At 44.7% G+C, this 24,479-nt stretch overlaps 2 protein-coding genes across 4 annotated transcripts in view; one reads left to right on the top strand and one right to left on the bottom strand.

The window, feature by feature from the left end:
• The window catches only part of LOC143808191 (epsilon-sarcoglycan-like), a 35,660-nt gene that overhangs the window by 5,100 nt on the left and 6,081 nt on the right, over positions 1 to 24,479 (top strand). Inside the window, exons 2-4 of one of the 3 annotated variants that reach the window (XM_077290590.1) lie at positions 16,317 to 16,388; positions 18,709 to 18,897; positions 22,048 to 22,076. In XM_077290590.1, coding sequence (XP_077146705.1) covers positions 16,317 to 16,388; positions 18,709 to 18,897; positions 22,048 to 22,051 — 265 coding nt within the window. In that variant the 3' untranslated portion in view covers positions 22,052 to 22,076. Of the gene's footprint in view, positions 1 to 16,316; positions 16,389 to 18,708; positions 18,898 to 22,047; positions 22,077 to 24,479 lie in introns of those variants that run through there. The other 2 variants (XM_077290589.1, XM_077290591.1) reach the window with 2 other exon arrangements.
• On the bottom strand, positions 1,326 to 4,037 carry LOC143808190 (uncharacterized). Its single transcript, XM_077290588.1, has 3 exons — positions 3,889 to 4,037; positions 3,572 to 3,734; positions 1,326 to 2,782 (listed from the first exon to the last, which is right to left on the bottom strand). Exons 1-3 carry the CDS (start codon positions 3,983 to 3,985, stop codon positions 1,804 to 1,806), a joined length of 1,239 nt encoding a protein of 412 aa, XP_077146703.1. The 5' UTR covers positions 3,986 to 4,037; the 3' UTR covers positions 1,326 to 1,803.

Below are 24,479 nucleotides of genomic sequence, written 5' to 3'. Positions count from 1 at the left end.
GTGCGGACTGCCGTTTTCTCGCAGTCGACATTGGTGCGTTTGGCCGTTCAAATGACTCGCGCACATTTAAAGACTCGGATATGGGCCAAAAATTATATGGCAACAATTTCAATTTCCCCCAGCCACGACCTCTTCCCCACACCGAAGGCCCTGCGATGCCATTTGTTGTGGTTGGGGATGAGGCATTCCAAATGTCTGCCAACCTATTGAAACCCTACTCCAGTCGGGGCTTGGACCATACGAAAAGGGTGTTCAATTACAGACTGTCCAGGGCCAGAAGGACTGTGGAGTGCGCCTTTGGCATCCTTGTCTCAAAATGGCGGATATTAGGATCCGCCATTAATCTGAAAACTGAGACAGTGGATGAGGTGGTGAAGGCGTGTGTGGTTCTCCACAATTTTATTCTGGCCAAAGAGAGACTGAACGTTGATCTCGATGAAACCATAGCCAACCCATTGCCCAATTTCCATGATCATCCTCTGAGGACAAGTGTGGAAATTGCGCAGATGAGGGATCGTTTTGCGGCCTATTTTGTGTCAGATGTTGGCCGTCTGTCATGGCAAGATACAATGGTGTAGTAAACTGTTGGACTGTATTCTGGTGTGACTATGCTAAAAATAGTTCACCAATGTAATGTGCCTTATCTAAAAAACTTGGAACCCTTTGTTTTTAAAATGTTGTGTTTTAATAAAAAAATTTTCTTAAGTTTTCTACCCTGCTTCAAAGACAAAATTTATACCATACCATATAACATATTTATTTGTTTGTCAGATCGCCGTGTATCGTTGTGTTTGACAGCAAAATCAACGATACCAGCGATGTTTTACAATGGTAATCAGGGTAAATATCGGGTTACTAAGCGTAGGGCGGCGCATAGTAAACTGATATTTACCCTGTTTCCCAGTGTGAAAGTTTTAAAAAAAAAACAGTACATATACTCATCTTCGCGTCCCCCGGCGTATGCTTCCTGCACTGACTGAGCGCCGGCCGGAAAGTGAATGCACAGCACAGCGGTGATGTGACCGCTCTGCTGTTAGGGCCGTCACTCAGTCAGGGCAGGGAAGCGGACGCCGGGGGACGCAATTCTGAGTGTATGTACTGTTGTTTTATTTACATTTAACACTGGTAACCAGGGTAATCATCGGAAGCGCGGAGGCCTGCGCTTAACAACCTGATGTTTACCCTGGTTACCCGGGGACCTCGGCATCGTTGGTCGCTGGAGAGCTGTCACACAGACAGCTCTCCAGCGACCAAATAGCGATGCTGCAGTGATCTGCATCATTGTATGTTTCGCTGCAGCATTGCTAAGTGTGAAGGTACCTTTACGGTATGTGTCCACGTTCAGGATTGCATGATGATTTTGTCACGATTTTTCTTCAGTATTTGTAATACAAAACCAGGAGTGGAACAATTAGAGGCAAAGTAGAATAGAAACATATGCTCCACTGCTGTATTTATCACCCACTCCTGGTTTTGGGTTACAAAACACTGATGAAAAATCGTGACCAAATCCTCATGCAATCCTGAGCGTGGACACATAGCCTTAGTGATTGAAAACACCTCATACACTTTATTGTTTGTGAACACCTCATACAGCAATGAGAGACACACCAAAAAAGGCAAAATAAAAATGGTAAAAATAGTGTCTGACATTGCATATATGAGTTGTTTGAAGCACAAAATATGTGTAGACGGCGCACGGTGTGACTTGCTGAGAAGTATACAGGTAAATAAGAGCAAATATTGTATTACAACCAAAATTTTTTATTGGGGGGAAACAGAAAAAAAAAAGGGGAAATAAACTTAGGGGGTATCAACCTGTGCCACAAAGGGGGAATGGTATGTATCTTTTTCGGAATGGGGAGCGGAAAATGAGGATGACGACGACGAGGAGGAGGAGGATGTGGACCTATAGTCCAGGAGGCTGGATGGCAGGTCTAATGGGGAGCAAACCGCCACCTCTGCAGGGGAGGGAGGAGGCAACACGAGCCTTTGTGAGGTTCTTGGTTGGCTCTGGCTGCTCCTACTGCGGCTAGAGCCCCTACGTCTACTTGTTGTTTGTACTGGAGCAGCCAGAGCCTCAGTGCGTGTCCTCTTGCTTTTGTGTTTTCTTTTTCTTTTCTTTCCACGATCTCCCCTAGAATGATGGCTGCGGGAGGATGAGGGCCTGGCAGGAGCAGGAGTCGGCGGCACACTGCTATGGTGCCTGTGGTGGCGTCGCTCGGCACTTGGACCAGGGTGGGTTGGCTGGAGTGGCTCTGCAGCAGTAGTCGGAGTCATGCTAGCCAGCGACGGTACTACTGGCAGTGTCGCTGACTGCATGCGCCGAGACTGCTGCAGAGCCCTCACGTAGGAATTGTTGCAGTCCTGCATCACCGAAATCTGGAGTTCCGGCGTAAGGTTTTCCACCATGCCTTTAGCAATTGTGCTTAAAAAATGCTTTGCCGGATTTGAGAGCTCGGCTTCCAGGATTTCAAGGCGCCGTTCCATACTGGACATTTTATCGCTCAACGCCTTGAAACCGTTCTGGAACACCGTGCCCAAGTGCAAAAATTCGGGCATGACTGACCTGTCCGAGGCCCGCTGGCGCTGTCGGGAATTCCCGAACGAAGGTGCGCCAGAGGCCTCGGGCAGGGGAAAACCTGATGTACCGGCAGCCGGTTCTCCAGATGATGGTGGTGCAAGCCTGCTGTCGCTGTGGGAGGGCTGTGACGGGTCAGATGGCGATCCATGAAGTTCCGCTTCACAGGGGGGAGCTCGCTGGAGGGTGCTGCTGTGTGTCCTGTGAAAAGATAAGGAAAAAATTAGTCTTCAATTAATAACCTATCACATACGCCAACTCCTGTTAAAAAATTAACATTACATGACACATCAATACATTACAATCCCCTGTCTCACAGTCTGTGTTGCCTATAATAAATTGCTGATTGTTACCGCCAGCTGACCATTAGGGCTGACGATAACAATCATGGACATACCTACGGTAGAAAATGACTGGTCATTCCCGCTGCAAAAGTCAATGCATACCTCTGTCATCGTTTTAAAACATTTAAAAAAAAAAAATCTTTCTTGATGATGCCTATGCCGCAAAATTAGTAAAAAATTTAAAGTAAAAAAAAACATTTATAAAAAAAAAAATAAATAAATACACTTTGCTGATCTGATCGCAGGAACGGCCATGACGTTAGGATCATGTGATCCAGACGTCATCATTATTCATGCGATCAGAACTACCCTGACTCAGAACGTAACCTGTCATGGACTACAATGACTCACGCCTAACCAAAAAATTACTAATGGGCTATATACCATTCCACTAGGGTAAAAGGATGGCCAAAATGCTACAATGACTACATGGATGGCCAATACACTATGTTCCTTTGGAAATATACTATGTGTATATGTAGCTAGAACGTGTACTATGTGGCTGCTATATAGTGGCCTGGCAATCTACTATGTGGATGCACAATGTACGTGGCTGGGCAATGTACTATGTGGCTGTGCAATATGCTATGTGTCTGGGCAATGTACAATGTGGCTGTGCAATATGTTATGTGGCCAAAATACTTACTGTCGGCGGGTAAGGACCGGTCTTAGGAACTGGAGGGCCCTGTTGTATTTGTACGGCACCGACTTGGACGCAGCAGCACCACTCCGAGCTTGCTCCTCCGCAGCACGGATCCCCTTATTGAAACGGTCCTTCATGGATCGCCATCTGGTCCTCAACTTTTTCACTGTGAATGTAAAGACAAAAAAATGGTTACATATTTAGCATTTTAAAAGGATAAAACAACCGTGAGCGATGCAAAGTTTAGGCGTTGATCGCATCACACACGGTTGTGTTTATCCTGGCAAGATGGGTCATAGCAGCGTATCTGCAATACTCACTAAAGTTGCCTTTGGCCTTCGCTGAGGCACTGTCAAAGCCATCCCACAGCGACTTTGCCACCTCTGCCCACAAACGCCTCGACACCACCTGGTCCATGTGCCGAGGGTCACGGCTGTCCCACAACGGGCCACGCTCCTGGATGCTGGAGATCAGGAGGTCAACATCAATTCCAGTATCTCCTTGGTCCCGTTGTGAAACCTAGAAAAATTAGAAAACAAATAGGTTAAAAATATGCAAATAATAACAACCACCAGTACCTGGAATGATAGGTACCTTTGCCCTATCCTTTGCCATTTGATGTATGTATATTGATGTTTTCTACACCTGTGTTTTGGAATGTTTGTGTGCAGGGAGTTCAACTTTATTTTACCTTCCCCCAATACTTGCTGCCCTGAAAATCTATAATGTACAAAGGCCCCGTCTCACATAGCGATTTACCAACGATCACGAATAGCGATACTGCCTGGCCGTTATCGTTGGTAAGTCGTTGTGTGGTTGCTGGGGAGCTGTCACACAGACCGCTCTCTCCAGCGACCAACGATCAGGGGACCGAATTCAGCATCGTTGAAACTGTCTTCAACGATGCCGAAGTCCCCCTGCAGCATCCGGGTAACCAGGGTAAACATCGGGTTACTAAGCGCGGCCCTGCGCTTAGTAACCCGATGTTTACCCTGGTTACCAGTGAAGACATCGCTGGATCGGTGTCACACACACCGATTCAGCGATGTCAGCGGGACCTCAACGACCAAAAAACGGCCCAGGCCATTCCGACACGACCAGCGATCTCAAAGCAGGGGCCTGATCGCTGGTTCGTGTCACACATAGCGAGATCGCTACTGAGGTCGCTGTTGCGTCACAAAACTAGTGACTCAGCAGCGATCTCGCTAGCGATCTCGCTATGTGTGACGGGGGCCTAAGCTTAGTAAACATCCCTAGTGAAAGCAGGATGCTCCTCAAATGTAATGTTCCTCACAGCAGGATGCTACTGAAAAAAAAATAAAGAAAAAAAATACTCACTCGCCGGCCTGACGCCACATCTTGGCCCCGATCTCTCTGCTCCCGCTGACCGTCTTCCCCCTCACTTGAAGAAGCCTGGAAAAATTGTATACAAAAATTATTGTCAATGCTACAAATGGCAGCGAATTGTAAGCAACTAGACATAATTACTCACCGCACTCCCCCGCGCCGATTGGCTATGCTCCGAAGAACTTGGCATTCTTGCAAGTTTGTTCTGCAATGAAAAAAATGAGCAAAAAATTACATCCAATGCCACATACAGTAAAATAGGCCCAAAACATTAAAACAACCACAAATGACTGTTGACTGATAGGACAATGCAAACTCAAAAAGCGACACCACAACGCCATACATTGCAAGAGAATACAATAGAAGAAACAATACAAGAATAGAACCAAATAAAATTCAGAAAAAATAGACACCTAAAAATTTCTACTGGAAAAAAAAAAGGCACAATGAAATAAAGCAAACTTATGAACGCCATAATTTACAATTACAACAAGACATAATCCAAAACAACACCATCTGGTGACATCCACCAAAATACATCAGAAAAAGGCGCTAAATAACATTCTAGATACTAAGCAATAAACATTACGGGACAACCGCTGTTACAATATACAGCAACCCAAAAGATAAAACATAGTCCAAATGAAAAGAAAACACAATAAATTTAAAAAAAAAGGCCCCCAACTAAAAAAAAAAAAAAAAAAAAAAGAGGCCATACTACACACTTCTCAATGGAAACATTCAAGAAAGGAGATACATACGGAAGCCATGGGGAAAACGACATAAAACCATCAGTTAAAAAAAAAAAAAAAAGGGAAAATACAATTGAAAATAGAATGGCATAGCAGCACAGAACAATACAATACAAATGAAACATCATAAATGCAGCCCCCCCACCAGCAAGAAAAGACACTCAAGGAAAGAAAAAAAAATGCCAACAGCATAAAACACAGCAAGACATGAGCCAAGAAAATGCCATACGGATACCCCCAACAATAGAAACCAGAAAAACATGCAACAGAAATTTAACATAAAAATCTGCCAAATTTAAAGACATTGAACAACCGCATGGCACCAGAACAACCCCAAATCCATAAAACCAATCCAAAACCAAGCAAGGCCGGTGACAATAAACGCCATCATATAACGCCAGAAGTACATCAAAACAAGATTAAAAAACACAATTTTTCACTAACAACCCACAGTGCCATAACCGTACAATAGCACAGACCAAACATTGCACAAATTAAATCCAAATCAAAAAATAACACACAGAATAAAAAATATGCAAAGAGAAATATATACTTACAGGTTTGGAAAGCAGATTCTCCTCTCAGTCTTGTCTGTAGTGAATAGCCTTGTGAAAGACAATGCCAAACCCCTTTTTTTATATATATATATATATATAGTGTTTTTTTTTGGTCTAGACAAAAGTCTAGACAATGTTTTGCATTTTTTATTGGAAAACGCATGCGTCGTACAACGCACCACGACGCAAGTACTTGCGTCGTCTGCGTTGTCAATACAAGTCAATGGGAAAAAAGCCGCATCGACGACGCAAACACGACGCAAACACGACGCATGCGTTTTTTCCAAAGTCTGCGCCGCCCAAAAAATGCAACATGTTGCGTTTGCCGCGCCCTGACAGGTGCGCCCTAACGCCGCATGCGGCGTACAACGCACCAAAACGCATGACAACGCATGTACATGCGGCGCCATGCGGCCCCAATGTTAAAGATAGGGCCGCACGCCGCATGCGTTTTGGTGCGGCGACGACGCTGCGGCGCACACCGCAAATGTGAACGTAGCCTTACTGAGGAAATTGTTCAGTGGTCCTTATCTAAGTCCTTGAAGTCTGTATCTGTGTTGTCTGTCGGTCTGGAAGGTATTCCGGAGTACCTGAAGGTCTTTGAAGACGTGTTCTCTGAAAGCGAGACTGAGGTTCTACCGCAACATCCATCTTTTAATTGTGCCATCAATTTAATTCCTGGGGCTAAATTGCCCAAGGCCCGTTTGTTTAATCTGTCTTGTCCTGAGCGGCTGGCCATGAAGGAGTATATTGCCGAGAGTCTTCGTAAGGGGCATATCCGCCCTTATGTTTCTCCTGTGGCAGCTGGCTTTTTCTTTGTAAAGAAAAAAGATGGTGGTTTGAGTCCTTGCCTCGACTTTCGGGAACTCAACAAAATCACTGTGAGAAACACTTACCCACTTCCTCTCATTCCTGACTTGTGTAACCAGTTGTCTGGGGCCAAATGATTTTCACAGTTGGATTTGTCGGGAGCTTATAATTGGATAAATGTTCGAGAGGGAGACGAGTGGAAGACGGCATTTCTCACGTGAGAAGTTCTTTTTGAGAATCTGTTTATGTCCTTCGGGCTAACAAACACCCCTGGACATTTTTCAAAATTTTATTAATGTTGTGTTTGCTGATATGATCTGTCGCTTTGCGGTTATTTACCTTGACGACATCTTGGTTTACTCCCCTGACAGTGAAACCCATTTGCACTAGTTGTGTACTGTCCTTCATAGACTCTGGGAAAAACTACTTTTTTCAAAATTTGAAATGTTAATTTTTTGTACAGGAGTTATCATTTTTGGGTTTGATTGTTTCCAATGAGGGGTTTCGCATGGATCCCAAGAAGGTGCAGGCTATTAGTGATTGGGTTCAGCCCGTGACTTGAAGGGTATGCAACTAGTGATGAGCGAGTATACTCGTTACTTGGGTTTTCCCGAGCACACTCGGGTGGTCTCCAAGTATTTATGACTGATCAGAGATTTAGTTTTTCTTGCTGCAGCTGCATGATTTACAGCTACTAGACAGCTTGATTACATGTGGGGATTCCCTAGCAACCAGGCTACCCCCACATGTACTCAGGCTGGCTAGCAGCCATACATTATGCAGCTGCATCAACAAAAACTAAATCTCTGAGCAGTCACAAATACTCGGGAAACCACCCGAGCGTGCTCGGGAAAGCCCGAGCAACGAGTATACTCGCTCATCACTATTTGCAATGCTTCTTCGGGTTTGCAAACTACCGTATATACTCGAGTATAAGCCAACCCGAGTATAAGCCGACCCCCCTAATTTTGCCACAAAAAACTGGGAAAACTTATTGACTCGAGTATAAGCCTAGGGTGGGAAATGCAGCAGCTACCGGTGAATTTCAAAATTAAAAATAGATGCTCCATACCGTTCATTATGGCCCCATAGATGCTCCATAGAAAGCTGTGCCATATATAATGCTCTGCACCGTTCATTATGGCCCCATAGATGCTCCATATAAAGCTGTACCACATATAATGTTCTGCACAGTTCATTATGGCCCCATAGATGCTCCATAGAATGCTGTGCCATATGTTGTGAATTCCGTTCTCGGGCTCCCTCCTGTGGTCATGAGTGGTATTGTGTGAGTTCTGTTCTTGGGCTCCCTCTGGTGGCCTTTAGTGCTTACTGCGGGTCTGTAGCTGGAATCCAGCTGCCTCGTTTTCTGCTAGTCTGGCCTCTATTTAACTCCACCTGGACCTTCACTTTTTGCCTGCTGTCGTTGTATTCAGTACTGGTTCTGATCTCTCTGGACTTTCCTTGTTACCTGTCTCCTCCAGAGAAGCTAAGTCTTGCTAGTTCATGTTTGCTCATTATTTCCTTGAAAATGTTTCTCTGTATATGATGAGTTCTGTCCAGCTTGCTTATATGTAATATTTTCGCTTGCTGGAAGTTCTGGGGTGCAGAGTTGCGCCCCTCACATCGTGAGTCGGTGTGGGGGTTCTGGTAATCTCTGCGTGGATTATTTTTGATAGCATTTTATACTGACCGCACAGATCCCTTGCTGTCTTCTTACTATTTAGTGTTAGCGGGCCTCATTTGCTAAAAACCTGTTTTCATTTCTACGTTTGTGTTTTCCCCTTAACTCACCGTTATTATTTGTGGGGGGCTGTCTAAAACTTTGGGGTGATTTCTCTGAGGCAAGTGAGGCTTGCCTTCTCTCTAGGGGTAGCTAGTTTCTCAGGCTGTGTAGAGGCATCTAGGATTTTAGGTAACGCTCCACGGCTGCCTATAGTGTGTATTGATAGAATCAGGGTTGCGGTCAGTATAGCTCCCACATCCCCAGAGCTTGTCCTAAGGATTTCTGTTACTTAGCAGGTCAGTTTGTGATCCTTGCCACCAGGATCATAACAGCCATATACAATGCTCTGTGACGTCACCGCTAGTAACTGAGGCTGCGCTGGCAGCATCTCCTCATTCCCCAGTAGTTTGCAGCCATGGCGATCGCATTTCAGCACCGCTCCTAGTTGCAAACTGTATTTTCCCCAGATATGGATTACTGCGTGGGACAGAACGACTGACAGGTATGGTATATTGTTGTGTTTTTTTTTGTTTTTTTTTATTACAGGAGAACAAGGACGTTGTATGTATTAGCTGGATAATAAGGATGAAAAACTGTGTTTAGTGTTTTATTTCATTAAAAGACTTTATCCTGGCTGCGTCTTTATTGAACCTGTAACAACTATAGGATTAGCAATGGATAGGTGTCTTCTTGACACTTCTCGATTACTAAGCCGGGCTTGATGTGACCTTACAATATAAAGGTCACATCAACCCCCAAACTATTACCCCATATACCACCGATACAGGGCAGCGGGAAGAGAGAGGTTAAGTGCTGAAATTGGCGAATCTTAAAAATGCGACATTTCTGGGGAGGCTGAGAGCTAGTGTTTGTAGCCAGGAGGGGTCAATATCCATGGCCCCTTCCTAGGCTATGAATATCAGCCCGCAGCTGTCTGCATAGCCTTTTCTGGAATTTAATTATAAGGGTACCCCATGTCATTTTTGGGGGGCCACCCTATTTTAATAGCCAGTAAACACTAAAAATACAGCTGTGGGCTCATATTCATAGCCTGGGGAGATCCATGGGTATATATATCCATATGCAAGAAGAAAGAGAAGGCACTCACCGATCTAAATTTCCCAACTTTATTTCATCTTAAAGTTTAAAAAATTCCATGGCCGGGGGAGTGAGGAGCGGAGTTCTTGTGAGCAGGGATAGACAACGGCTGTTTCGCGCTGTGCTTGCGCTTCCACGGGTCAGTATTTTTTTAACATGAAGATGAAATAAAGTTGGGAATTTTAGATCGGTGAGTGCCTTCTCTTTCTTCTTGCATATGGTCATGGATTTTCGTGTATTTTCATAAGAGCACCTATGATCTTGATACACGGCTGATGCTAGGACTATTATAATTCATTAATACCTGGGCCCAAAATTTTTGGATAACCTCGTTTCACAGACAGTGCCGTTCGTTTTTGGTCTTCTTGGCGTTAGATATATATATACACACGCTAGCTATTGAACCTGTTCTACGCCCGGGTGGCGAGCATTTATATTGGTATATGGTCTCCATCCTGGTATGCGCCTCTTCCATCCTGCCCCCTAATCTTGTCATGTGCTGCTACCATCTTGCACCCCCATCCTGTCATATGCTGCTCCCATCCTACGCCCCCTTCCTGTCATGTGCAGCCCCATCCTGCGTCCTCATCCCGTTTTGTGCGCCTCCATCTTTTCATGTGCTACTCTTTTCCTGTGTCCTCATCCTGTCATGTGCTGCTCCCATCCTGCGCCCCCATCCTGTCATGTGCTGCTTCCATCCTGCACCCCATCCTGTCATGTGCTGCTCCCATCCTGCGCCCCCATTCTGTAATGTGCTGCTCCCATCCTGCGCCCCCATTCTGTCATATGCTACTCCCATCATGCGCCCCCATTCTGTCATGTGCTGCAACCATTCTGCGCCCCCATTCTGTCATGTGCTGCTCCCATCGATGATGGCCCCCATAAGATGCTCCATAGCATAATATGCCCCGTATGCTGCTGCTGCGATTTAAAAAAAATAAATGACATACTCACCTCTCGTCGCTGGGCGCTGAGTGCCTAAGCAGGCGGGAACACCAGCGCACTATGGGGGTCAGGTGCTGGAGTCGCCGCTGGCTAAGGCCCCCGGTGTAACAGCGTGTCCCTCCCCCGGCCTTTGTCCCTGGACTGCTATGTAATCAGGCTTGAGTCAACAACCAGAAGGGGGAGCCCTCCCCCATGGAGGGGTGGATCCCAGGACACAGAACAATAGACTCATGTGTTGGCTGATTCAATTGTGTGGTGACTTGCGAAGGGCTGGGATCGTATGCTAAGGCGAGATCCTGGTGCCCGTGTGTGGAGGGTTAAAAGCTGCCACGTGGAATAGTGTTGTGTCCCTCATCTGTTGGATCCAGTAAACCCATCCCAGGATTATTTTTCTTTTCCCTGGCGTCGGATTGCCAGGTGGCGCCCCCGGATCTGCTCCTTTTTGTGTGGACTCAGTGTAGACTAATAACGGACGCTGCAGAATTACTTTGATTTGTGTTGTCCCAGTTCCCTGTTCCGATAAATTTTATTGGATTGATTACTGGCGTGGCGTCTCTTCCTGCTCTGTCGCCGTCACACCCGGCACTTGCGATATTCACCTGTCCCTGTTCCACCGCCGCGCGCCACTCTGTCATCCGTGTCCTCTGGCTGTGACTGTTGAGGCAGGGGGCGCGCACTAACCACGTCATCGCGCCCTATGACCTGAACGTCACAGCCAGAGGATGCGGAAGACCCAGCGGTGGAACGGGGACAGGTGAATATAGCATGGCTCACCCTCCCCCTTCATGCTCACCCTCCCCCTTCATACTCACCCTCCTGGTGCGTCTCTGCTTCTCCGTCGGAGATCGCGGTATGCGTTCAGTGCTTACTCATACCGCGATTTCCTGGGCCACAATCCTCCTCCCCGGATGCGTCACACTGTGGGATCCAGACTGCAGACGCGTCGCGCTTGCGCAGTCTATAAAGGCTTTGGACAGAGTGACGCTATCAGCGTTATATTATATATATATATATATATATATATATATATATATATATATATATATATATATATATATATATACACACACACATTTATTCTATGTGTATATCTCTATTCTATCGTAATCTAACCTGTCACTCTGATTAAAATGTACGTGGCTGACCATTTGCCGGCTTTTAATCTATCTATCTATCTATCTAGAATATATATATATACTGCATATAAAAAAAAAATATATATATATATATATATACGTTTTGAAGAATATTACGTTTTAAAACTATGTGTAGATGATTAATAACATTTCTGTATGTAAAATCTCATGTTAAAATCGCACTGCAGTCGGATGTAGATCGGATGCTAGGAGTGAAAAGTCAGATTGTACTCGCACAAAAAACGCCTGACACTCACATGACACTTGCATTGCACTCGTCAGACTTTCCTGCAATAAATAGGACCGATTTTTAAATCGCTAGTGTGTCTCCAGCCTGTGTATGTAATAGTGGTGTGAGATCAGTGGCCAAGGTCATTTAACCCCTTAAAATTCAGTTACTTATTCAAATCATTAAAATCAATGCCAACTTTGATGCCAATTCTCATGGCCAGAACCCATTTGGGAAAAGCTAAAGTGACATGAATTTCATGCAGGGCATCAAAATGTATGTAATAATGGTGTCAGATCAGTGGCCCAAAGTCATTTAACCTCTTAAAAAATCACTTACTTATTCAAATATGTGAAAATGGGCTGTGTGCCCACATTGATGCCAGTTCCGATGCCCAGTACCCATTTGGGCCAGGCTGAAGAGACCTGTTTTTGATGTGGGGCCCCCTGTTCTATATGTATGCACTGTGGTATTAGTGGCCTAAAGGCATTTAACCCCTTAAAAACATCAGTTACTTATTCAAATCTGTGAAAATGGGCCACTTGCCCACTTTGATGCCAGTTCTGATGCCCAGAACCAATTTGGGCCAGGCTGTAGGGACCTGGGTTTGATGCAGGGCATCACTGTTTGTGTATTTTAAGTGTCAGATCAGTGGCCCAAAGGCATTTAACCCCTTAAAAACAACAGTTACCTATTCAAATCTGCGAAAATGGGCTGTCTGCCCACTTTGATGCCAGTTCTGATGCCCAGAACCCATTTGGGCCAGGCTGAAGAGACCTGTTTTTGATGTGGGGCTCCCTGTTCTATATGTATGCACTGTGGTATCGGTGGCCCAAAGGCATTTAACCCCTTAAATACATCAGTTACTTATTCAAATCTGCGAAAATAGGCTGTTTGCCCAGTTTGATGCCAATTCTGGTGCCCAGAACGCATTTGGGCCAGGCAGGAGGAACCTTGGTTTGATGCAGGGCATCACTTTCTGTGTATTTTAAGTGTCGTATCAGTGGCCCAAAGGCCTTTAACTCCTTAAAAACATCAGTTACTTATTCAAATCCGTGAAAATGGGCTGTTTGCCCACTTTGATGCCAGTTCTGGTGCCCAGAACCCATTTGGGCCAGGCTGAAGGGATCTGGGTTTGATGCAGGGCATCACTTTCTGTGTATTTTAAGTGTCGTATCAGTGGCCCAAAGGCCTTTAACTCCTTAAAAACATCAGTTACTTATTCAAATCCGTGAAAATGGGCTGTTTGCCCACTTTGATGCCAGTTCTGGTGCCCAGAACCCATTTGGGCCAGGCTGAAGGGATCTGGGTTTGATGCAGGGCATCACTGTCTGTGAATTTTAAGTGTTGTATCAGTGGCCCAAAGGCATTTAACCCCTTAAAAACATCAGTTACTTATTCAAATCTGTGAAAATTGACTGTCTGCCCACGTTGATGCCAGTTCTGATGCCCAGAACCCATTTGGGCCAGGCTGGAAATAACTGGTTTGGATGTGGGGCGCCCTGTTCTATATGTCTGCAGCGTGAGATCAGTGGCCCAAAGGCATTTAACCCTTTCTTCAGCGCTCTTTGTTGCCCACTTTGATGCCCATTTTTGTGCCGTTTTTATTGTTTTTGTAGCCGTTTTTAAGCGTATTCACATCAGGGCTCCTCGCTGCATTGTGTTTTATTATTGTGATGATTATTTTTTGTTGTTAAACCTATAAAAAGCAGAAAAGAAAAAATTGCCGAATAAGAAACCAACTTCAGCTCCGAATAAGAAACTGAACGAATAAGAAACCAACTTCAGCCTCGTGCATTTTTGCTTTATTTTTGCAGCATTTTTGGTGAATGAAATTAACTTTATTAAAGGTATATTGTAGGTCAAATGACACATAGTCTACAGCAAAAAAATCTGCAAAAATGCAGGAAAACCTGCTGTTATGTTTTTACTGTCAAAACAGCAGGTTTTGGCTGCAGAAAAAAATCAACGTGTGAACATAGCCAATGAGCCTTGAAAATCGTCTTAAAGGGATTGTCCAGTTAAAACAACTCATTACCTATCCCCAGGGTAGCTGAGAACTTAATGATCGGTGAAAAATCTTACTGTTATTATCCACACTGATCGGCTGATCGGAGACTCTATAGCGCTGACACAGAATGTTAATCCCCATTATAAAAAGTCACGGACGATGCTTATTCATTCTCTACGGGACTGCCTTAAAAAAGATGAATTCAATGCCGAAAGACCCATAGGGACTGAATGGAGCGTTGGTTCGAGCATGTGCACAACCACTCCATCCTAACAGGGATAAAAGTTCCAATTTTTCCAGAACGGTGCAGCTCCCGGCAGTCGGACATCCACCGATCACCTTTGCCTGAAGATAGGCGATAACATGTTTTCACTGGATAGCCCCTTTAGGTGCGATGTTCAGCGCTCCTTGTATTGTAAAGTCGGTTCCACTTTGGAACATTCCTCCTTGTTTGGGTCCGTTGACAATAATCTAATCCTTTTGTAGAAACCCCACTAATTAGCTGTTGGGAAATTTGATAGTAAGTGTTCAACTTCTCTGCAGTGCCTCCAGAGGTCAAATGAAGTATTACACATTTATTCGGATTCCCATGACAGCACTACGAGAGAGGGGATCCGCCCTTCAGGAACAGGAAACCTACAGATACAAAAGGGCGGCACCTCTCCCTATGCATCAGTTCCATTTGGCTTATGCGTTCCCCCCGCTGGGCCTATTACCTCTGGTGGTCAGGAAGATAAGGGAGGACCGAGCAAGGGTCATACTGGTCGCCCCTTTCTGGCCCAAGAGGGCTTGGTTCGCTTGGCTCAGGACCATGTCGGTGGATGACCCCTGGGTACTCCCGGACATTCCAAATTTACTCCATCAAGGTCCGATCACCCATCCGCAGGTGAAGGGGCTCCATTTGACGGCATGGAGTTTGAGAGGTCATTATTAAAGAACAGAGGTTTTTCCCCAAATTTAATTGATACCCTTATGAAGAGTAGAAAAAATATAACAACAAAGATCTACTCTAGAACCTGGAGGAAGTTCTTGGCCTCTTCAGATTTTAGAATCGAAGAAGGGTTACCAATTAACCAAATTTTAGAATTCCTGCAGAAAGGGTTAGAGCTAAACCTATCTACAAGTACGCTAAAAGTGCAAGTCTCAGCCCTGGGGGCCCTGTTTTCTTGTAACATTGCTAATAATTATTGGGTATCAAGGTTTATAAAAGCTTCTAGTAGAGCTAGACCTATACACAAGAACAGGTCGGTACCTTGGGATCTCAACCTAGTCCTGTCAGCCTTGACTAGAGAACCGTTTGAGCCCTTACATTCGGCTTCAGTTAAATTATTGTCCCTCAAGACAGCATTTTTGGTAGCAATAACATCTGCTCGTAGGGTAGGGGACATACAAGCGCTCTCTAGACTCTCCCCGTATACAGAGTTTCTACAGGACAGAGTAGTCCTTAAACCGGACCCCGCCTATTTGCCAAAAGTCGCCTCACATTTTCACAGATCACAGGAGATAGTGTTACCATCATTCCTCCCTAACCCCTCTAATACTAAGGAAGAACTACTCCATACGTTAGATGTTAGGAGATGCCTGTTAGAATATATCACAGTCACTGACGCTTGGAAGAGAGAGGATGCGTTATTTTTTATCCTTCCAAGGTCCTAGGAAAGGGCTTAGAGTTTCGAAGTACACACTAGCGAAGTGGATTAGGGAGGCTATCTCTCTGGCTTATACTGCAGGTGGAGGTCCGGCTCCGCAGAATCTGAGGGCGCATTCCACCAGAGCCATGGCTACATCCTGGGCGGAAAAATCTGGAGTATCAATCGACCAGATATGTAAGGCAGCTACGTGGACGTCACCTTCCACCTTTTTCAAGCACTATCGGTTGGACTTGGGGTGCTCCTCTGATCTCACCTTCGGGTTAAGGGTGCTACAAGCTATAGTCCCTCCCTAAGGTAGTTTTACATCTCTGTAATTCTCTCGTAGTGCTGTCATGGGAGTCCGAATAAAGCATTAAGCTTTGCATTGGATTAGTTTTGTATATAAACTGTATATAATATTTGTGTGCTACTAACCGCGGTAGTCCTCTCAGGCTCTAATATACAACTGATGCATAGGGAGAGGTGCCGCCCTTTTGTATCTGTAGGTTTCCTGTTCCTGAAGGGCGGATCCCCTCTCTCGTAGTGCTGTCATGGGCCTCCGAAAAATGCCGCTACCCGTAAGTAGCTTAATGCTTTCCTAATAAAAATCAATATGTTGTAATGCAGAATACAACTCGACTGACACTCCTATTGATCTAATGACAAATTATAGACAGTATAATGGGCCAACGACTCCCCTATACACAGTATGATGCGCCCACAGCTCTCCTATACACAGTATAATGGGCCAACTGCTCCCCTATGCACAGTATAATGGGCCCACAGCTTCCCTATACAAAGTATAATGGGCCTACAGCTCCTCTATACACAGTATAATGGGCCAGCGACTGCCCTATACACATTATGATGTGCCCACAGCTCTCCTATACACAGTATAATGGGCCAGCGACTCCCCTATACATAGAATGATGGGACTATAGCTCCCCTATACAAACTATAATGGGCCTATAGCTCCCCTATACAAAGTATAATGGGCCCACGGCTCCCCTACAAACAGTATAATGGGCCCACGGCTCCACTACACACAATATAATGGGCCCACGGCTCTCCTATACACAGTATAATGGGCCCACAGCTCTCCTATACACAGTATAATGAGCCCACAGCTCTCCTATACACAGTATAATGGGTCAAGAGCTCCCCTACACACAGTAAAATGGGCCCACGGCTCTCCTATACACAGTATAATGGGCCCACAGCTCTCCTATACACAGTATAATGAGCCCACAGCTCCCCTATACACAGTATAATGGGCCAAGAGCTCCCCTATACACAGTATAATGGGCCCACAGCTCTCCTATACACAGTATAATGGGCCCACAGCTCTCCTATACACAGTATAATGACCCCACAGCTCCCCTATACACAATATAATGGGCCCACAGCTCCCCTATACACAGTATGAGCCCACAGCTCCCCTATACACAGTATAATGGGCCCACAGCTCTCCTATACACAGTATAATGGGCCAAGAGCTCCCCTATACACAGTATGATAGGTCCACAGCTCCCCTATACACAGCATGATGGGCCAACAGTCCCAACATTTTAAAGACCCCCACAGTGGTCACCACACTAGCTTCCACACTGTATGAAAGCTCCCCATAATAGTCTCCATACTTTGAGAGCCCCACACTTTGAGGGCCCCCCAAAATAGTCCCCACACTGTATGATGGGCCCCACATTAGGCCGCATACTGTATGAGGGCTCCTCACAGTATTCCCCAAAATTGTATAATGGCACCCACATTAGCTTCCACACTGTATAATGGCCCCACACTTGCTCTTACAATGTATGACGGCCACCAACACTGTATAATGCCCCCACAGAAGCACCAATAAAAAATATCATGTACTCACCTAATCCAGGATCGCGACGAGTCCACCTGGTGGACCAACGCATTGATGCCGGGATTCTGACATCATGTGCGTGCGTCGGTAGCTCAGTCACTGCATCATCCTGCCATTCTGTAGACCACAAGCTTAAAGCGACCTGTGGTCTACAGAACGGAGAGTGGTACTGCGGGGAGATCATGTCTCCTTGCTCTACCGCAGGGCTCCGTAGTGCTGCGGCAACATGTGCCATCGCTTCTTCACCAGTGCCATATGATGAAGAACATGGTGGTACCATGCTGCATTTTATTTTGTCTTTTTAACAGTACCATGAGGATCAGATATGACATAATAGTGGTTTTTAGTGCACAAATAATAGAACTAAATTATAGTACCTTACAGAGCATATATATTTGTTATACCTTGAATATATTGTGACGTGCCCCACTCTGGACTTCCTAATTTTCCTTCTTCAAGGCCCTCAACCACTTGAAGGTTAAATTTTAATCGTCCTGTTTGGTTACATCATATGAGATCATCACTGTTCGAAAGGCTTATCAATATATGGAAGGTTTATATACACAGTGATCAGTCCCCAAAAGTTTATCCAAGACATAGCCCTATTGAATGGAAAGGGGCCCAGCAGCAATACTACAGCTGCTGTTGACGATGAGGTGGCGCTGTGTTTGGAATAAAGCAGCCATGTTTTTCTACTCCTGCATGTGTCTATGTGTTAACGGAATTTCTTTTATTCTTTTTTTTCTTGGCTCCTCGTGAGCGGTGCTTGAGAACTTCTACTTCAATGTTTTTATGTAAAGCAGACTGTGTTAATGGTTCATAAATGATTCATGGAACAGAGACACAAAGTTTGAAAATGTTAAAATGATGAGTAACGGATTGATTGATCTTTTTAGTCACCACACTGAACACCAGCTGTAGTTTATATGTGTAATACATGACAAAGGAATCTTCTCGTTAATTTGTATTAAAATTTTAAATTAAAGTTTTAATAACACATTTTATATTATTTATTATTTTTTATGCAGCATCCAGCTTGTTCACCACCGCTCAATCCAGAAATCAACAAAAGAGCTCCGAGACATGTCTAAACACAGAGAAATTGCCTGGCCCCTGTCCACACTTCCAGTTTTCCATCCAGGGACAGGGGAAATGGTTCCCCCTCTGCATGCGGACACGTACGATAACACCAACATGCCCCTGATGCAGACGCAACAGTGAGTATCTTGAAAAAGAGAACTCTACACAATATCTACATGTGAAGGATGTAACTCGCAAATTCTAGATGCTACTGAGCCGTGTTATTCCAGGATGTAAGTGTCTATGTGGTGGGAAAATTCTTATTATTCGTTTTTGTTCTTTTTTTTGTTCCGTGTGGGTGGTGCTTAGATGGGATTCATTTACATACGCAATATTGATGTTCTATTTAAAGTCCAGCAACCTGATGATATAATGGCCAATAAATCCTAGTGGTCCAGCTAAGTCTACTGACCAAATGGTATAGGAATTTAATAGTTCTGAAGAACAGAGACAACAAGTATAGATGGTAGATAACTATGAAGGTGAATTAAAAAAAATTAATTAGCACCTAATATTTTATTCAGAAGTGGACATTTAGTTTTCTTTGGAAAAGGAGGATGCATTGATGCTCTTTCAAGAAGGTGTATTTCCAAGTCTAGTGATCTGCTGTTACAACGGCCAATATATCCTGGTGGTTCTGTGGTAGAGAGAAAAGTCCCTACTGACCTATTGGCATAGGAATTTAGTTAGTTTTGGGCAATGCCAACTGGTATTTATGGTGGCTTATTATAATGATGGATTTAAAAAATAAAGATTAGCTATTTCTAATGGGTGGACATTATTTAGCTCCGCGTGGGCGGAGCTTTGATAAGAATGCATTTGGAATACTCAAGATTGAGTTACCGTATCTGTTGAAGTCTACTAGGGCCACAGTATGTGACTATAAATGTGGTATAGTCTCTTTTATTATGAAATAATACCTATAAATTAGCATTTGGAGCTAGATATAGGTGTCTTTTGAAATCTAGTGATCTGGTGATATAGCTGCCAATAAATTCAAGGGTAGAGAAATAAGTCGTGACTATAGTATGGTTTTTTTTTGTTTGTGCAGTGTCAACTATTATGGATAGTACTGGAGTATAAAAAATGTATTAAATAAGTTAAAGAAGTTGTCCACTACAATAATTTTTTTTTTTTTTTTCATAAATTTTGCTATTATGTGCCACTGAAAACATCCACTGTCTTTATTTTAGCAATATTACCTTTTATCATGCTGTAGTTGCACATCTTCAGTGCTGGATCCAGCTCTCATGGGGTTAATCGACAACTTCATTTCTCCTGAGTTATTGTGCTCTAATACTACAAGTTCCATGATGCATTGCACTGCCACGCAGGAACGTACCACACCCACTCCAAAACACACCCAACCCCTCCCTCCCCTCTCTCCTCTAGCTTCAAAAAGATTTGTGATGTCATTTCTGTCCAACCTCCTCTTTTACATTTGTCCAACCCACACTCCATTACACACAGATAGATAGATGATAGATAGATAGATAGATAGATAGATAGATAGATAGATAGATAGGTATGGGATTGATAGAAGATACATCCAGAGATATATCTATGTCTATTTCCATAGATATGTCCATATCCATGTTTCTAAACCTCTTCACCCCTGCAGCTTTTTTCGTTTATCGCTCCCCTTCTTTCCAGAGCCATAATTTTTCCGTCAATATGGCCATGTGAGGGCTTATTTTTTGCGGGACAAGTTCTACTTTTGAACGACACCATTGGTTTTACCATGTCGTGTAACAGAAAATGTGAAAAAAAGTCAAAGTGCAATGAAATTGCAAAAAAAGTGCAATCCCACACTTGTTTTTTGCTTGGCTTTTTTGCTAGGTTCACTAAATGCTAAGGCTGTGTGCACACGTTGCGGATTTGATTGCAGATCCGCAGGGTTTTTTGCTGCACAGAATTGCATCAAATCCGTAGTGTAGTGCACAACCAATGTAAGTCTATGGGAGCCGCAGACTTGTTGTGCACATGCTGCGGAAAAGGACGCACCGAAACGCAGCTTTTTTTTTCTGCAGCATGTCACTTCTTTTGTGCCTAACTGCAGCATTTCTGCACCCATAGACTTTCATTGAGTCAGGCACATCCGCAGCAAAACCGCAGATGTAAAAAAGATCTGCAGTTTAGATGCGGATGTGGGTCCGAGAAACGCTGCAGTTCGGGAGGAGGGAAGTGTGTGGGCGGTGACTGTGTGCGTGTATGTGTGTGCTGGGTCTGCGGGCTGTTCGGATGTGTGCGGCGCTGTGCAGGACTATTCAGGTGTGTGTGGGGTCTGCGGGCTGTTCGGATGTGTGCAGGACTGTTTGGATGTGTGCGGCGCTGTGCGGGACTGTTCGGGTGTGTGCGGGACTGTTTGGGTGTGTGCGGGACTGTTCAGGTGTGTGCGACGCTGTGCGGGACTGTTTGGGTGTATGCGGGACTGTTCGGGTGTGTGCGGGGATCATCCAATGGGACTACAAGTACGCGGCATCCAATCTGCAGCTAATTCGGATGTAATGTGGACAGTGGACACGCACCCTACACTATCCATACATCTATCAATAGATATATCTATCCACATATATCTATAGATAGATATAGGAATAGATAGATGTATGCATCTATAGATCTATCTATATGTATCTCTGTCTATCCATTTCATCTATCATCTATATGTCTATCTGTGTGTGTAATGGAGTGTGGGTTGGACAAATGTAAAAGAGGAGGTTGGACAGAAATGACATCACAAATCTTTTTTTTTGTTCAATAATACATGTTTATTTAGCTTTCAAAAACGCACAAAAAACACGCAAAAACTGCACCAAAAAAATTAAAAATGCATCAAAAGCGCGCAAAAACTGCACCAAAAACTGCATCAAAACCGCACCAAATACTGCATCAAATCTTCACCAAAAACTGCATAAAAAAGCATCAAAAACCTGAATCAAAACCACAAAACGCACCAAATACTGCAGGAAAAACTGAAACAAAACCGCGCAAAAACCGCACCAAAAACCGCACCAAAAAACCCTCGCAAAAACGTGAAAAAATCGTGAAAAAAAATGCATCCAAAACGCAGCTGCGTTTTCTGCAAGGAGATGCAGATTTTGTGCAGACAATTCTGAACCCAAATCTGCAACGTGTGCATACAGCATAAAACGGACCTGCCATTATGATTCTCCAGGTCATTACGAGTTCATAGACACCAAACACGTCTAGGTTATTTTTTATCTAAGTGGTAAAAAAAATTTCAAAACGTTGCTAAAAAGAAATAAAATTATTAATAATTTTTATAGGTGACACTGGCTTCGGGGAACAAAGTGACAAGTGATGGTGAGTATGTACTCTATGTTATATGTACTGTATGTCTGTATGTATGTTGTATGTATGTACTGTATGTGGCATGTCACATGATGTCACATGCTGCATGTCATCGCATGGTGAATGTCGTCGCATGCTGCATGTCGTCGCATGTTGTCACATGTCGCATGGTGCATGTCGCATGCTGCATGTCACATGGTGCATGTCGTCGCATGTTGTCGCATGGTGCATGTTGCATGTCACATGGTGCATGTCGTCACATGTCGCATGGTGCATGCCGTCGCATGCTGCATGTCGTCGAATGTCACCGCATGTCACATGTCGCAATGTGCATGTTGCATGATGTCACATGTTGCATATCGTCGCATGTCATTGCATGGTGCATGTCGTCGCATGGTGCATGCTGCATGTCGTCGCATGTTGTCACATGTCGCATGGTGCATGTGGTCGCATGCTGCATGTTGTCGCATGTCGTCACATGCTGCATGTCGCATGTCACATGGTGCATGTCGTCGCATGGTGCATGCGCCGTCGCATGCTGCATGTCTTCACATGTTGCATGGTGCATGCGCCGTCACATATTGCATGCCGTCGCATGGTGCATGTCACATGCTGCATGTCGTCGCATGCTGCATGTCGTCGAATGTCGCATGCCGTCGCATGGCGCATGTCGTCACATGTTGCATGTTGTCGCATGATGCATGTCAGATGCTGCATGTCACATGGTGCATGTCGTCGCATGTTGCAAGTCTCATGTTGCATGTCCTGTATGTGTGTTCTATGTATGTACTGTATATGTGTTTGTTTTTTTTTACATTCAACACATTAGCCGGATGATGGGACTACTACTGTCCCATCATTGGCTAATGTGTCACTCACTGTCACTGTAGCAGGCAGAGCCCGATGGGACTTGTAGTCCCATCGGACGATGCCTGCACACAGAGACGCCGCCACCGCACAGCCCCGCAGACCCCCGCACACTCCAGCACCTTCGGCACAGACCTTCACCGCGCAGACCCCCGCGGCACCGGTCGCCACCGCCGACGCACCGGCCGCCGCCACGGCACCGGCCGCCGACGCACCCGCCGTGGCACCGGTCGCCACCGCCGCCGCACCGGCCGCCGCCATGGCACCGGCCGCCGCCGATGCACCAGCCGCCAATGCACCGGCCGCACATCTCGGCACATGAGCGCGGCCGGCCAGCAGATCCCAGCACAGCCCCGCCCGCCCCCAGCACAGCCCCACTGTGGAGCCTTGGTCACGCCTGTTGCTGACGTCACGTCAATTTCCAGAGTCTGGAAATTGACGTGACGTCGGCGGAAATTAGAGGTGGCTGCAGCCTGGGGGTCACGTGACCCGGACTCAGCCGCTGCCATAGCGCCACTCACAGGTGAAAACGTCAACAGAAGGTATTTACACAATTCATTAGGGGCCCCGGGGGGATACATTGGGGGGTTAACTGAAAGTAGTGGACAACCCCTTTAATAAGCATTGAATATTTTATTAAAGAGGCATTATTTAGTTCCTCATGGGTGGTGTTTGCATAAGAAGGATGCATTGAGATGCTCTAAATTGAAGTGTAATAAGACCACAGTATGTGGCTATACAGGTGATATAACCACTTTTATTGTGGAATAATATACAGTACAGACCAAAAGTTTGGACACACCTTCTCATTTAAAGATTTTTCTGTATTTTTATGACTATGAAAATTGTACATTCACACTGAAGGCATCAAAACTATGAAATAACACATGGAGAATTATATACTTATAATTCTTTAAGTATAAGTACTTTTATTATTATATACAACAAAAAAGTGTGAGACCACTGAAATTATGTCTTATATTCTAGGTTCTTCAAAGTAGCCACCTTTTGCTTTGATGACTGCTTTGCACACTCCTGGCATTCTCTTGATGAGCTTCAAGAGGTAGTCACCGGAAATGGTTTTCACTTCACAGGTGTGCCCTGTCAGGTTTGATAAGTGTGATTTCTTGCCTTATAAATGGGGTTGGGACCATCAGTTGTGTTGTGCAGAAGTCTGGTGGATACACAGCTCATAGTCCTACTGAATAAACTGTTAGAATTTGTATTATGGCAAGAAAAAAGCAGCTAAGGCTGGTTTGACATTTGCGTTTTTTGCCGCTGCGTTTTAGCGCAAAACAACGCATGCGTTTTTTCCCCCTATATTTAACATTAAAAACGCATGCGTTTTTTTGTATGCGTTTTGCCGCATTTGATGACGCATGCGACTTTTCTATGCTTGCGTTTGGTTGCAGAAATGCAACATGTAGCAATTTCTAGAGGCTTTTTTTGCCTCAAAAAAACGCATGCGTTTTTTTGCGGCAAAAAAACGTATTGCTGTCTATGTAAACGCATGCGTTTTTAAGCACATGCATTTGTTTGC

Source organism: Ranitomeya variabilis, chromosome 2, assembly GCF_051348905.1.
Source record: "Ranitomeya variabilis isolate aRanVar5 chromosome 2, aRanVar5.hap1, whole genome shotgun sequence".
Lineage (NCBI taxonomy): Eukaryota > Metazoa > Chordata > Amphibia > Anura > Dendrobatidae > Ranitomeya > Ranitomeya variabilis.
Note: the sequence above shows the minus strand (reverse complement) of the source record. Positions and strands in the feature narration are given on the sequence as shown.

What these genes read in the sequence shown, in the direction of transcription:
- LOC143808190 (XM_077290588.1), bottom strand. Translation starts at nt 3,985, where the DNA reads ATGGACCAGGTGGTGTCGAGGCGTTTGTGGGCAGAGGTGGCAAAGTCG. An exon ending in GAAGGCCAAAGGCAACTTTA is followed by an intron (nt 3,735 to 3,888) that starts GTGAGTATTGCA and finishes TTACATTCACAG; the next exon opens with TGAAAAAGTTGAGGACCAGA. An exon ending in CCGGTCCTTACCCGCCGACA is followed by an intron (nt 2,783 to 3,571) that starts GTAAGTATTTTG and finishes ATCTTTTCACAG; the next exon opens with GACACACAGCAGCACCCTCC.